Source organism: Ochotona curzoniae, unplaced genomic scaffold (assembly GCF_017591425.1).
Source record: "Ochotona curzoniae isolate NIBS_2020 unplaced genomic scaffold, NIBS_Ocur_1.0 contig_2210, whole genome shotgun sequence".
NCBI classification, from domain to species: Eukaryota; Metazoa; Chordata; class Mammalia; order Lagomorpha; family Ochotonidae; genus Ochotona; species Ochotona curzoniae.
Window position 1 is genome coordinate 35,559,861 of NW_024465369.1, and position 15,840 is coordinate 35,575,700.

General features: G+C 40.8%; 1 protein-coding gene across 2 annotated transcripts in view; it reads right to left on the reverse strand.

Moving 5' to 3' along the window:
• Positions 1–15,840, reverse strand: part of CHN1 (chimerin 1) — a 194,671-nt gene that overhangs the window by 82,881 nt on the left and 95,950 nt on the right. For both annotated transcript variants that reach the window (XM_040971745.1, XM_040971744.1), the window contains exon 7: positions 339–627. In XM_040971745.1, the coding sequence (XP_040827679.1) occupies positions 339–627 (289 nt within the window). The remainder of the gene's footprint in view (positions 1–338; positions 628–15,840) is intronic.

Genomic DNA, 15,840 nt, shown 5'->3' on the forward strand with positions numbered 1-15,840 from the left:
ACTCCTTAATTCATTATAAAGTAACAGCTTTTTTTTCTTAATTGTAAGTTATGCTTCTGACCAAATCATCTGAACTCCTTTACTAAGGGCCTTTCCCTCTACCCAACACATTTTTACAATTATGAAATTGATAACATCGGAAACAATTAGGAGCACAGAAATATACCTGTCATAATTCAACTAAAGAAGCAAAACTTAATACCATAGAAAGTAGACATAGAAAACTTGCAGGTAATGTTTAACGCACTGTGGAGAAATCAATCGCTTTTGGCAACAAATGGTTTTCTTAAAAGGAGCCAAACAGAAAAAAGATAAAGCGTGGTTTCATAGTAGCTTACCCTTTTCTCTGACACCCCATCCTGGCCTGTAGACTCTTTCTCATCCTGTGTCTCTTTCAGGACTGCCATATGTTTTTTGTATGCTGGCTCTCTGTTTAAGGTTGTGTATCCTACGTGCTCATAAATTGGGTTTATCGTCATCTTGGCAATGTATTCTGCTGCCTTGGTTTCAATATAGAGAGTAATCAAGCCATCAGTCACCAGATCGTGGATGGACTCAAAGCGTTTCTCCCCAACAAAGTGCTTTCCATCGTAGTAGAGCCTGAAGTTTCTGGTTTGACTTCCAAATCTGCCTCAATGAAATGGGAAAGATGTTTTTAAGAAAAGTAAGCAAGTTAATTCTTTCTGGAAAAAAGAAAAAACGATTGCATTGTTTATGTGTGTCTTCTTTGTTTAAATAAGCTGTGGCTAATCTCTGAGAATTGTCTGGAATATATAAAATTCAACTTTTAAACACAAAGACTGCACTTGCAATAACTATGGATAACAAGCCAAAAGCATGACTACCCTAGAGAGAAAATTTTTATCTTTAAGCCATTTCATCATGCCTGCAGGAAAAAGAGGAAAAGAAACTTTCTCTTTTATGAAAACACATTCAATATTCAATTGGTCAGTTCTTAATATATGAAATTTTCACATTAACATTTTTTTCTTCAAATTTATCACAATAAAAACAGTCAATGCACTTTAGACCCCAGCATTCATGCCTCTTAATGTTGAAGTTTCATTTAGGCTCACTAAAGTATGCCAGTAACCACACACAGTGGAGCCAACTCCAAAACCCAAGCCACGCAAGGCAGGATGGCATAGAAACACATTTTCCCTCCTTCCAGTCTCAGCCTTTTACACAGTCTTTTCTGTGTGCTAGTTAAGTGTGAGCAAGAGATATTCATAACATACATTACATAGAAGACATTAACTCTCAGACTCCAGGAATTCTGTTTACAATTTTCATGATTTGACCCACTTTAACAACTGGAGAATAATGCTTTCCTTTTACGGTGGTTTCAGTACTTTGTTTCCCCTAACAATCTCAGAAATGGATCTGAGTTGGCAAATCCAGCACCAGCGCCCCTACAAGAAGACGCAGGCAGAAAGTAGATTAAGTTCAAAGAAAGCTGATGCTGAAAGGCACAGCCATCTCCTGAAGGCAATCCAAAGGGATCCTAAGTAAAAACAATCAACGAGGATTTGTTTCATCATTAAAACACAAAGATTAGAGATGAACTATAATAACTGCTGTTCAACTGTTAAATGGGACAGTAAACTTGTTATTTAACAATCTGATTCTGATACAGGATATCTAGAACCCAAAGTACTCTCCAAACTGATCCAACACATTATAAATACAACCATTTTTTCAGTTCCTTAAAAACAATCAAATTTTTGTTTACATTTAGGTAAATAACTATAATTAATCAATCCTCTCTGTTCTCCATTTTCCTGTTATGTTAAACACACATTCCTCCCAAATAAATTTTATTTAAGGCTTAAGTTTTCAAAACAAAGCAGGCAAAATTTCTCTGGCAAACCCAAATATGAAAGTTTTTACAGTTTCAAATTCTACTTTTATCATCTTCCTTCCAGGTAACACACATTGCCTACAATCAAGAAACACGGAAAGCCACTTTGCAGTTTTCATTAGGCCTGCACAACAAGCAGCACAGCGGGAACTCCTTGAAGTCTTTTATATTTCATCTCTATCAGAGGCATTTCACGGACGGCCCAGGCCATTTTACTGCTGCCGGGGCTTCTGATTTCACAGAGGCTATGGTGCTGCAAGGCAATCCATGCAGCGGACAGCAGTGCTAGTCCTTTGTCAACTCAGCTATATTCCATGATTTGAGAACCAGAACGAGCCCATGGCAAGAAGGAGAGCTGGGCTGAGCTGGTCTCCCCTGGTCTGCTAATGGTCTGACTGGAAATCTAGCTTGACTTGCTTCCACTTTCCAAGGAGTTATTCCTAGTCTCTCCAGGGAATGCAGATCTGACTAGTTGGGGGGTGGGGACAGGGATTGAAGTCTGTCCACTTTGCTTCCTCACTCAGTTATGCAGGAAGGGATTCCCAACACAGTTTGCAATTCCTCTTCAGCCTGCAAGGCTGCTCCAGTCTTGCGTTCCAATCAAACTTGCAGCCTTTGGGGAGCTGATCAGATAACTAAAGTCACTCACGGTGTGCTTTGATTAAACACATCCTCAAAGGACAGAAAGAGAATTTCCATTTTGGAATTAAGATTGACTTTGAAAAGAAAAATAAATTGCATGATTTTTACTAAGAGATCTGAAAGATTTCATTGCTATTCTGAGTTGCACTTTGATTCAGAAGTTGTGTCAGAAACAGCACAGACCACCAAAGACTTCTCCACTTCCAGGATTTGATCTGGAAGGCACACAGGTGGATTGGGAAGAGGAGAGGGACGACTGAAAATCTTTGAGAAAGGTGAGCTATGGATTCTGTTCTATGAGAGAAGAGCTATACAAGGGATGGTGCCAAACCTCAGAGCAAACATCGCTTCCTCATAACAGCCTATGGCTTCCAAACTATCACTGATCAACAAATATTTAACAAAACACACAGGTGCTGTGCTCTGTTACGTATTCAATAGCTGATAATAAAAAATCCTGTTCCCTTGGAAACACCGACGGAGACCAAACATAAAAACAGGCCAATTCAAAGACATGAAATTTTGAATTCTGAAAAGGTCATCCTCTGACTTTTTCAAAATGACTAACAAAGATGGGTATAACCTTGCTCTCATGTAAAAAGCTACCTTTTTGCAAAATGGCACCTAAAATCAAGCAAACCCAAGTATTTTCCTTAGCCTATGAAAATCCAGAAGCTCACTGCTTCTTCGGCTCTCAGGGCAACAGCTATGCTTCTAAGGTCTCAGAGCTGCTGCTCTGTCCAAGGAGAACACCCCTGCATTCCTGAGACAGGGGTTAGCAAAGAGCAGGTAGACAGGAGTTCCACGTATCTAACAAGAACTCAGGCTTCCGCAGCAGACAGACAGGAGCCGACATGCTGGATCCATCTCTAAGACTGGATGAGCTGGGGAAAAAATATCACTGTTCTGATTTTGCATTTAAAAAGTAGGAGTAATGTTACCCAAGCCCATATAGTTCTGAGAATTACTATCACTCGTTAGTCAAAGCTAAATATCTAATGGGCTTAATAAATGGTAGTTTGGCTTCTTGTCTGGTAATTTAGTCCTTGCAAAGAATAACAGAATGAATTGCTAAACAAGAGAACAAAAGATATTCAGTAAAAACACAAAGGAGATGTCTGAATAGGTAAGAGACACAGTGATTGTACACGGTCATCTCTGTACTGGTTTCGTTTATAGACCACTGAAGTCAAGTAGAAATATCTAATTCTTCTGGATGTCCCTGGGTTAGTTCATACTTCTTGGTTAAATAGAGTGGGCCTACAACAGAGTGCCAAGTGGTGGTGGCTGTGCTGGTGGGGACAGGAGAGGGAATTTCCACAGTGCTTGGCAAATAAAGTCACTGAATCTGTAACTGTGAAGGGTCAGTAACTTCACTCATACTGAATGTAACACATATTTTAATGGATCTAATGACAACTATTGAAATCTAGATTGCAGAGTACTGATTTATAAAACCATTAAAGTTAAACTTCCTTTCCTGATAGGAAAATTTACTTTTGGACACACAATTCTCACCGAGATAAAATTCAATCAAATGCAAAAGTGCTTTCTCAGGACAGGTGTTCAGCCTAGCCGTGAAAATGCCCAGTGGCCCCTCACCACAGTGCCTAGTTTGATTCCCAGCTTCTGATCCTGACTCTGACTTGCTGCTGCTGAAGATGCTGGGCAACAGTGATGAAGGCCTGATTAACGGGGCTCCTGCCATCCCTGGGGTTGAACTCAACAGTTTCCAGGCTCCCAGTTGGTCTCACCCAGATGTATCCAGGCCCACCACTGTGGACATTTAGGGGCATTCTCTCTGAGAAAGAGAGACAGACAAGGAGAGGGCAGGAGAATGACAAAATCACCATATTCTCTAAACTCATACTATAGTTAACAAAGAGGAAAAAGCCAAAAAAAAAGAAGGGGATAACATGCCTGAAACTACTACTGTTGTACATAATTACCACTTTCTAGAAAAAAAAATCTTTTTCCCCAGTGATTCCATGTTTTGGTTTTCATATTTTAAAAAACTGTTTAATGCTGTGCCCAGTTGCATTCCAATGAATTTGAAAATATATAATTCTAATATCTAGCTTCATAAAACAAACAAAACCCTTAATATCACCCTTTCTATTTTTTAGCAAATGAATTGTACTTACAAAAAATTCAGTCTAACGGCAGAAAATAATAAAAACATATATAAAGAATTCTCTTTGTAATTTTACTTTACTTTCTCTGAAACCAAGAATTAGTTTTGACTTGAGGCCAAAGTAATTTGGAAGTATTTCTTCAAAGAATGCTCCAAGCTAACAGATGTTTTCTGTTAGTAAATAGAAAACAAAATACATACAACACACTTGTCTAAGCTAACACTAAAATGTTGAAAATACTTCCAGAAACAAAAAATTTTGTTCACCATAAATATATATTTGTGTAGTTTTGCCAAAGAAGCTACCCTGCTGGTGAAACAAACATTTCAAAAATTCTTCCCTTCATCAAAATACTATTGGAAGAAATAGTATTTTAGTTAAATAGTTAAAGCAAAGACAAGAATATGATGAAGAAATCAATTAAATACCAAAAAATTAAACGAGATGGAGCCTATGAATTAAGAGAAGGGTAAAAAAGAGGATATAATCCTATGAGATAAGTTTAAAAAACTTTCTCCATCTAAAACTTTTATAAGGATGTGAGTTTTATTTATCTGGCAGTTTGGATGAAAAAACAAAAACAAATATTTTGGGAAATGTCAATTCATTTCATTGGACAGACATTTCCTTGGCAGAGTTCAGATCATTTTCAGTGAAGTGGTAAATCTAGTAAACTTGTAAAGAAGGTACCCCGAGAAGGCAGAACCTCTGCAAGAATTAGTGGGAGGATTAGCAGAAAGCCTAAGGAGCAGTCTGACTCCCCCCCCCCCCCCCCCCCCCGCCCCAACTTCAGCATAGCATCCCCGGCTAACTACACCTGCCACGTTATGGCAGAGTTCAACTCTGTTCCTTGCAAGCCCAACACAGCGTAACTGTGGGCTGCGGAACATTAGGCAGATGTACCCTGAAAACAGGGAATGTTTCAAACCTGAAGATTGAGACTTCATTTCTCTTGAGCCTAAATTCTCAAAAGGCTTATACCTGTCCTGACAAGAGACTGGAAGATTCTTCTCTAGGAAATCTGATCAATCCAAATGAAAAGAACCAAGACCCTCAATTCCATACGGTATGCTTCATCATACTCGTAGAACTATCCATCAACTCTTAAGTGCCACATACACTTAAACACTGGCACACAGCACCTTGACATCTGAAGCCCTCCTGAAAGACAAGAGTACAGCAGTCAAGTATGACTGCTGTAACAAACACAGCAGCAAACAAACCATGCACAAGTTGCATGCTCAAAACTAAAAGTGGGATGTTTCACATTCTAATTCTTCAATAGAATTTAGCCAAAAAATATTAGGATGCTATAAAGCTAACTGAATATGTAAAACAAAACAGGTAGAAAAAGGGATATAGCATAAATTTTATTTTTTAAAAAGATTTATTTTTATTGCAAAGTCAGATGTATATAGAGAGGAGGAAAGACAGAAATATCTTCCATCTGATGAGTTACTTCCCAAGTGACCACAACGGCCAATGCTGCACCAGGAGCCCTTCCGGGTCTCCCACGTGGGTGCAGGGTCCCAAGGCTTTCGGCCATTCTTGACTGCTTTCCCAGCGCACAAGCAGGGAGCTGGAAGGGAAGTGGAGCTGCCCACCAGCAGGGAGCTGGATGGGAAGTGGAGCTGCCAGGATTAGAACCTGCACCAATACAGGATCCAGGTGCATTCAAGGTGAGAACTTTAGCCACTAGGCTACCAAGCTGAGGGCTGGTTGCTCTACTTCCAATCCAGCTTCCTGCGTGTGGGAGATCCTCACTGTATCTCTGTCTGCCAGCCCCTGTGGGGCTTGCCTAACTGAGACTTGAACCTGGCCTGTTCACTGGGCATGCAGCTACAGCGATAGCGGTGGGCTCTTCCCCAGCCTCTCTGCTCTGCTCTTGGACAAGCTGTGCTAGGACTTTCCTGATGAGTAACTGAGAAGTTAATGCAATCCTAATTCTGTTCATCAGCCATATGTGATGAATATGCCCCGAGGCACAGTTCTCAGTCCCAGTCCGGGTGCTAGTATTTGTGCACTCCTCAATCTCACCTGCCCCTGGCTGGAAACACAGCTTGCACTCCCACAAGCAGAACGTGATCTCTGATTGGAGGGACCAGACAGACAGGCCATCCCTATTAGCCAATTGTAATGATTGCTGGGTAATGTTGGGACTGCCCCTCTGCCTTCCCCCTTTTATTTCCCTGTAAATTCTTCCCAATTAAAAAAAAAATCCCTCAATGAAAACAAATCTTCAAAAAACAATCCCTCTCCAGTTTGTTTCTGGCGGTTCTTGCGGGCGGAAGAACGGCGTCACCTCAACCATCCCTGGTCTTGGGACCTGCTGGTCAGGAAAGACATGAGACTGTTGTCGTGTTTGGGAAGGCAGTGGATGATGGCCCACGTGGTTGGCCCTGCCACCCATGTGAGAGACCTGGATGCAGGGCTATTGCTTTGACCTGGCCCTGTCCTGGCTATTCAGATCATTTGGGGAGTGGGCCAGAAGATTGAAGATCTATTCCTGTCTGCTGTTCTGCCTTTCAAAAAAGTAAAATTTTTAAAAATCCAAACATTTTAGTAAATCTTGAATTCTGGAGAATTGATTATAACCTCTACTATCACGCCCTAAGCATTTGGCTCCCAAAAGGCCTTGTAAAGGATTCACTGGCCGAGTCCTCTAAGCTGGCCAACTGGATGGAACAGCAGCAAGACCTTTTTAAAATGTATGTCATGGGCCCGGCAGCATGGCCTAGTGGCTAAAGTCCTCGCCTTAAATGTGCCCCAGGATCCCATATGGGCGCCGGTTCTAATCCCAGCAGCTCCACTTTCCATCCAGCTCCCTCCTTGTGGCCTAGGAAAGCAGTCGAGGACGGCCGAAAGCTTTGGGACCCTGCACCTGTGGGAGACCCGGAAGAAGTTCCTGGCTCCTGGCTCCGGATCAGCATAGCATTGGCCGTTGCACTCACTTGGGGAGTGAATCATCGGATGGAAGATCTTCCTCTCTGTCTCTCCTCTTCTCTGTATATCTGACTTTCCAATAAACAAATAAATCTTTTAAAAATAAAATAAAATGTATGCCACAATTTCATCAGGTTACTACTGTCTTAGTGGCTATAATTAAAAAAGTGATAATCACCACAAAATAGATTGTCATGGACAGAGTGGTAATGTTGTCACATGAAACCAAGAATTTATATTGGGAATAAACACATGGGTATTTCAATGGATTCATGAAAAACAAAATTTACAGTTTATATTGATGTCAAAAAATGCCATAAGTTACACAGAGCATCCAGTAACCAGAGTTTGAATCTAGGACTACTTGGTTGCTTTTTATTTTTATTTTATTTGAAAGGCAGACTTCCCAGAGAGAGAAGGAAAGACAGAACTGTCCTTCTACCTGCTGGCTCACTCAACAAACGGCCGCTTTGGATGATGGATTTGGGTAATCTTCCACTGCCTTTCCAGGCCATAAGCAGAGGACTGGATCGCAAATGGTGCATCAGGACACGAACTGGCACTCGACTGGAAAGCTGATGCTGCACATGGAGGATTAGCCTGAGATGCTACTGCACTGGTCCCAAAACACCTATATTAATGTAAAATCGCAAGACCTAAAAAAGGTCAGCAACACTGGCTCTGCCCACAATTAGCCTACGTCTCTTTTAGAGCCACAAAGGAATGATGAGCATTTGTCTGCCTAAACAGATCCTCAGACTAAGTGGTAAAGAGAATGAAAACTGCCTTTCTGCATTTTCTTATTTAAATACAATAAATTAAATCACAGGGGACATTCCAAATCTCTTAATTTATTATCTAATGCAATTTTACTGAATAATCCTGGAATATGCCAAGCACTGCACAAAGCTCAAGGGAGCTAAAATCATTAAGACCTCACTGTTTCCCTGGATGACTTCAGTTCATTTTTACATTCAAAGGTTTGTTTGTTTTTAATAAAAGTGCTACATTTTAGATAGGTTATTAATGGGATAGCATTTTAAGATCTTTCCAGATAGCAAGTTAATAATCATATGATCAAATGGACAAGACATAGACATACTCACATACAACTCTGCATATGAGGCATCACTCCTAAAAGTCAAAATACCTGGCAGCAAACAGCTATCTGAACTCTTGGCAAAAATTCTGAAAACCCCAGCCAGAGGGGTCAATCTGTAGCTTGGAGAATGACCACAACTGAGAGCAGAAACACAGCCAAAAGCTAGGGCAACTGTCTGAGACAAGAGCAGATGGGGAACAGGAAGCGGTGGGAACACTCATCTAAAAGGTTGACAGGAACCATAGGGTAGTGAATCTAGCCTGCGGAGGCATTTACAGATCTGTTCCATTAGACTCAGGGAAGTGAGGGTGACTTGAGGGGGTGGAGCACAGCAGAAAGGAAAGAGAAGACTGTATTTAAGAAGATTAAAGAAAAACATCAACCTTGACGAGTACTGCGGTAACCACTTAAGAAACTCCCTGCAAGTGCCCAACCCACAGGGACACAGGGCAGGCTAAAGAGGCATTTCCCTGTCTCAGCAGTACCCGTCCCTGAAGCTGGCACGCTTTACCCCTGACTTCCCAGGAGTTTGAAGAGTGCAACATGCACCTGCATTTTCAGCTTCTGGAGGGATTCCTGAGGGACTGGTCTTTTGTTTCCCTACCGTAGAGTGCTACATCTGGAGTCTGGGAGCAGTGGAGAGTGAGGAAGGCAGCTTGCAGCAGCAGAGAGCAACTGTAAGGTTGTAAAGCCAAGTAACAGTTCAGCAGAAGGTGCCCAGCTCACGGCTGCTCTCTCAGAAGAGAGGCAGAAGGGCAAAGTGGGCATTTGGTCTCCTGGATTTTCAGAAGGATGCTTAAGGGAATAGTACCTGTCTCACGTGATTCAGGAATGAATTAGGGGAGGGGATGCATGGTTGGCATACAGCAATCCCTCAGTTTCCAGACTTGTTCCAGGTTCCCTTTGGATACCAACATTTGAAGATACACTCCAGTCCTTTATATAATAAAATGGTGTAGTATTTTCAAATAACTTATACATATTCTCTCACATACCTTAGATTTGCCTTTTGATTACTCAGGGTTACCTAATACAATGCAAATGCTTTGTCAACTGTAATCACTGCATCATTTAGGGAAAGACACCAAAAGCCTGTACATGTTCCATACCCATGGAAAAATTATTTTTTCAGCAATTTTAGGTTCAGTTGATCTAACCTGCACATGGGAAATCCAGACATGAAGTGCTTACTGTATTGCTGCAAGCTCCTGAGAACAGAAGAGGGAATGGGGCAGGCAGGCTGTGCCAGATGCCTACAGAAGCTGCAATACCAGACAGCACAAGAGAAGAAACTTCAGAGTTCCTGAAAAGGAAACAGGCTGATTTCTGGAACTGGGAGATAACAGTTACAAATCCAGAGAAACAACGTCCCCTTAAGAGGTTTTGATGTTCGCAGTCTTTATATAGCTGGTTAATGGAGGCTCTTCCCTGTACCAAACCAACCCAGAAAGATGGAAGGGTGGTTGTTTTATCAAATACATCAAATTCAGGGAAAAAAAAAAAACCAAGAAGATTACAAAGCACATGAAGACACAGAGAAACATAGCTCAAAGACGGGAACAAGCTAAATCTCTCAAAAATCCATCCCAAAGATATAAATATTCTTTTTTAAAAAAGATTTATTTATTTATTGGAAAGTCAGATATACAGAGAGGAGAGACAGAGAGGAAGATCTTCCATCCGATGATTCACTCCCCAAGTGAGTGCAACGGCCGATGCTATGCCGATCCAGAGCCAGGAGCCAGGAACTTTCTTCCGGATCTCCCACAGGTACAGGGTCCCAAAGCTTTGGGCCAGCCTTGACTGCTTTCCCAGGCCGCAAGCAGGGAGCTGGATGGGAAGTGGAGCTGCTGGGATTAGAACCAGCGTCCATGTGGGATCCTGGGGCACATTTAAGGCGAGGACTTTAGCCACTAGGCCACGCTGCTGGGCCCAGATATAAATATTCTTAAAAGACCTGACAAAAACTCAAAGTAAATGTTTTAAAGAAACTCAACTTACAAGACAATATGATTAACAACTAAAAAAGAAAAAATTTATGAAAAGGATGCATGAAAAATGGTATCAATAGAGGTGGAAAGTGTGTAGAAATTCTATAGCTGAACAATACGATAATCATATGGAAAAACTCACTCGAGGGTTCAACAGTAGAGAAAAAAATAAGCAAATTTGAAGGCAGATCACTTGAAACTATTTAGTCAAAGGAGCAAAGTGAAAAATGAATGAAGAAAACCTAAGGAACTTGAAGGGATACCTTCAGGTGGACCAATGTATGCACAATGGGAGTTCCAGAAGGAAAAGCAATAGAAAAAGAGACAAAGATTATTTGATGAAATAATGGCTAAATATTTCCCATCTCTGAACAAATAGACAACACAATTCAAGAAGCTTAAAGGACTCTAAGCAGGAAAAACATAAAGAGGCCCACACTGAAACACATTTTAATTAAACTGCCCGAAGTCTTTAAAGCAGCAATACAAAAGACAGCTAGTTCTAGATGAGGAATTTATATTTTGGAATTTGGAAATCAGTGGAAAAAAGCTGGATATCAGGCATTTATATAGAGATTTCATAGAGGGATAACAGTGAATGAAAATGATTTAAAAAAAATACTGAAAGAAAAAAAAGTCAGAAATCCCACTAAATTTTCTACAGAATGCATGACAAATCCTACAGACCAGAATGAATGAAATGATACATTCCAAGTGTTAATAAAAACTGGCAACTAACAGTACAATATCTACAAAAATGCACTCAAAAATGGAGGAGAAACATGGATTTTTCCCAAATTCCCACATAAAATAACACCGAAGGACTTCAACAACACCTGACTGCCCTGGCCAAAATGGTACAGGGAGTCCTGAAACAGAGCTCAAACAGAGCAGCTGAACTTTAAAAGAACATGTAAAAATATAAAGCTCTCTGTTTAATATGCAGGCAAGTGCAGGTATAGAATTCTCAAATATTAAAACTGTGGGCATTTTATACTATTACAGATGACTTAGTGGATATGCAATATGTAAGATACAATTTGTGTGTTATCAGTAAAAGTACTGAAGAGATGTGAAAAAGTTTTGTACATAAATTAATCATCTTAAAATAATAATACTGCAATATATATATTCATTTTTAAGAATTTTTCATGACTGTTCCATTAGCACAAGGATTTTGTCACCCCCCCATCCTATACCCCACTGTTTTCTACCATACTGTTAAAACAGGATAGTCATTCAGCAACAATCACCATCGAACATGCTGCTGTTTAAGTTATCAGGAGATGTAAAAAAGCTTTGTACATAACTCAAATTATTTACTTAAAATAACTGCAATCGGGCCTGGCGCGGTGGCGCAAGTGGTTAAGTCCTCGCCTTGCACGCCCGGGATCCCATATGGGCGCCGGTTCTAATCCCGGCAGCCCCGCTTCCCTTCCAGCTCCCTGCCTGTGGCCTGGGAAAGCAGTCGAGGACGGCCCAGAGCTTTGGGACCCTGCACCCATGTGGGAGACCCGGAAGAGGCTCCTGGCTTTGGATCGGCATAGTATCGGCCCGTTGCGCTCACTTGGGGAGTGAATCATCGGACGGAAGATCTTCCTCTCTCTCTCTCCTCTCTGTATATCTGCCTTTCCAATGAAAAAATAATAAAAATAAATCTTTAAAAAAAAAAAAATAACTGCAATGTATTTTACCTTTGCTCTCCACTAGCTATAAATTTTAAAAAGTCCGGAACAGTATGTCAGAGAAAATACAAGAATCAGAGCATGTGGCTACGAAAAGGAAAAAACTCATCAATGAGATAAAAAAAAAGAAAGCGAACAGACAAAATAGCCACAAGACAGAAAATAATAAACAATATGTAAACGGTAAGACATTCCCTGTTGGTAAACTCATTTAAATGTAAATGGATTAAACTTTCCAGTGGAGACAGCCACTGAATGTATAAAGCAAGCTCTTTGTCAGTGCCATGGCCCAGTGAGCTAAGCCGTACCCTGCAGTGCTAACCTTCCACTAGGTGCTGGTTCAAGGCCCCAGCCATCCCACATTACACACAGCTTCCTGCTAATGGCCTGGGAAATAGCAGAGGATGACCTGAGTGCTTGGGTCCCAAACCCATGGCAAAGACCCAGATGAAGCTCTTAGGTTTGGCCTGGCCCAGAGCTGAATGTCGTTGCCATGTAGGAAGTGAACAGATGAAGATCTGTCTCTCCTTCTGTAACTTTATTTTACAAATAAACAGAAAAACAAAGAAGCACATTGCAATGGTAAGCTGCCTACAAAATACATTAAAGACCTAAATGGAAAATGCAAAGCTTTAACTCCTAAAGAAAACAAAAAAAGCTTCACCACATTGGAATGGACAAGTATTTCCTCGATATGACACCACAGCACAAGTAACAAAATAGACATTAGTGTACCAAACGTAAAGACATTTGTGTGCAAGAGAAATAATCATGGAAGAAAGAATTTGCATACACTACATTGGATAAAGGGGTATTATTCAGAATACCCACAAGAACTCTTTTAAATTTTTGAAAAGGCAGATCACATTTATGGAGAGGAGGAGATACCGAAAGAACCTTTGGTGATTCACTCCCCAAGTAGCAGCAATGGCCAGAGTTGAACCAATTCAAAGCCAGGAGTCAGGAGCCTCCTCTTGGATTCCCACACGAGTGCATGAACCCAAGGCCTTTGTCCATCCTCTACTGCTTTCCCAGTCCACAAGCAGGGAGCTGGATGAGAAGTGGAGCAGCCAGGACTGTAAGAAGCAACCAAATGGGATCCCAGCACTTGCAAGGTGAGGATTTAGCTATTGAGCCATTATGCTGGACCCACAAGAACTTGTTTAACATTTATTTTTATTGGAAAATCAGATCTACAGAGATAAAGGAAAAACAGAAAAAGATCTTCCATCTGCTGGCTCACTCCTCAAGTGGCTACAATGACTGGAGCTGAGGCTGGTCTGAAGCCAGGAGCTTCTTCTGGGTCTCCCACACAGGTGCAGGGACCCAAGGCTTTGAGTCATCCTCGACTGCTTTCCCAGGCCAGAAAGCTGGGAGCTGCAAGGCAAGTGGAGCAGCTGGGATACGAACTGGCATCCATATGGGATACTGGCACATGCAACGTGAGGACTATAGCTGCTAGGTGTTTTAATCTAAAGTCCATACTTGATTATGATCATTTTCAAGGTATGATGGTACCTATCATCTTTCTCCAACATTGTTAAAACAAAATATAATTAAATTAATTTTCTAAAAAGAAGCATAGGATGACATTTGGCTGTGTCAGTGTGGACAGTTTAAATAGGAAGTACATGAACTCAATAGGTATCTTCCAATGAGAGCACTTTATTAGTATATCTGTTAAAATATGATAATTAGTCCAACTCAGTATCATAAGTTGCTTTTACAGTTTTTGGAAAGACATGCAGACATTATTATGCAGAACTGCACATTCTATACATCCTAGTCATCCTAACCATCTGCAAAGTTGTCACGACATGTAAAGATAACTACAGTAAACATTTATGTAACCTGCAATTGTTACATGTGTTGGTGCTTCTAGCTTTCCCGTTTCCATTTGTCACCATACTTAATTTTTTATAAGATTTATTTATTTTTATTACAAAGTCAGATATACAGAGAGAAGGAGAGACAGAGAGGAAGATCTTCCGTCCGATGATTCATTCCCCAAGTGACCGCAACAACAGCTGGTACTGCGCCGATCCGAAGCTGGGAACCAGGAACCTCTTCCGGGTCTCCCACGCGGGTGCAGGGTCCCAAAGTCTTGGGCCGTTCTCGACTGCCTTCCCAGGCCACAAGCAGGGAGCTGGATGGGAAGCAGGGCTGCCGGAATTAGAACCGGCGCCCATATGGGATCCCAGCGCGTTCAAGGTGAGGACTTTAACCGCTAGGCCAGGGCACTTGGCCCACCATACTTAATTTTGTTTACCAATGTATTTTCATAATCTTTTTGTTCAAATGTCACAACACACTAATTAGTTTGTAATGTATATCACCTGATATATATAATACACTCATCCTATGCTTTTCATCTACTTGTGATATTAACAAAGTATATATGTGCATATATGCATACCTATGAAAGTTCAGATTATATATGTACATATATATGTGTATATATGTGAAACTTCAAATTATATATATCTATGTGAAACTTCAGTGAAATGGCTTGTGAATAAACATAAAAACAGGGGAAGGGAAGTAAACATAAAAACTTATAGGAAGGGGTCATATATGACAGCCTAATGGCTAAATCCTCGCCATGCATATGCTGGATCCCATATGGGCACTGGCTCCTGTTCTGGCGGCCCCGTTTCCCATCCAGCTCCCTGCTTGTGGCCTGGGAACACAGTTGAGGGAGACACAAAGCCTTGGAACCCTGTACCCATGTGGGAGACCTGGAAGAAACTCCTGGCTCCTGGCTTTGGATCGGCTCAGCTCCAGCTGTAGAGGCCATTTTGGGAGTGAACCAGTGGATGGAAGATCTGTCTCCTCCTCCTCCCTGTAGATTGGATTTTCAATTAAAAATAAGAAAGGGATGCCGAGGAGGGATTTCTTTCCGCTGTCTAAACTGGTATATTCTGGAAAACTCTAAAATTGGCGGCTCTGAAATCTTGGCATTCTGGCAAAATCTGTAAAAGTCTGGATAATGATTTGGAAACTTGTACTTGTTCCCAGTCAAAATGGAAATCCCACTTTCCAAAACTAATTTTAAAAGCAGAATTATTCATGAAATAAGCAATATCTTAATCATTCTGTATACTTGGCTGAGTTTTCATTACTTTGTATTCTGTAATCTTAGAGAAAATATATTTATGCTTTTCTGTTTTGTCAGAACAGAAGCCTATTCTTCAATGATTGGCAGATAAGCAAGATCAATATTTGCCTTAAGATAATGACAGAATCATCTCAGAAAATCTTTGTTTTACATACATTATATACATATAAATGTATATATGATTTCTGACATTTCTGAGAGGTTAATTCTATTGGCAAGGTAATAAGTACAAACACTCCAAGGTTTAGTTCTATGCAGTAGAAGAATACCCCATCTTCTAAACTAGCTCATCAAACAATGGACTTTCTTCCACCCATCCAGTGGTTTGTGTATGTATATACCATCATATTAGAAACAAACCCT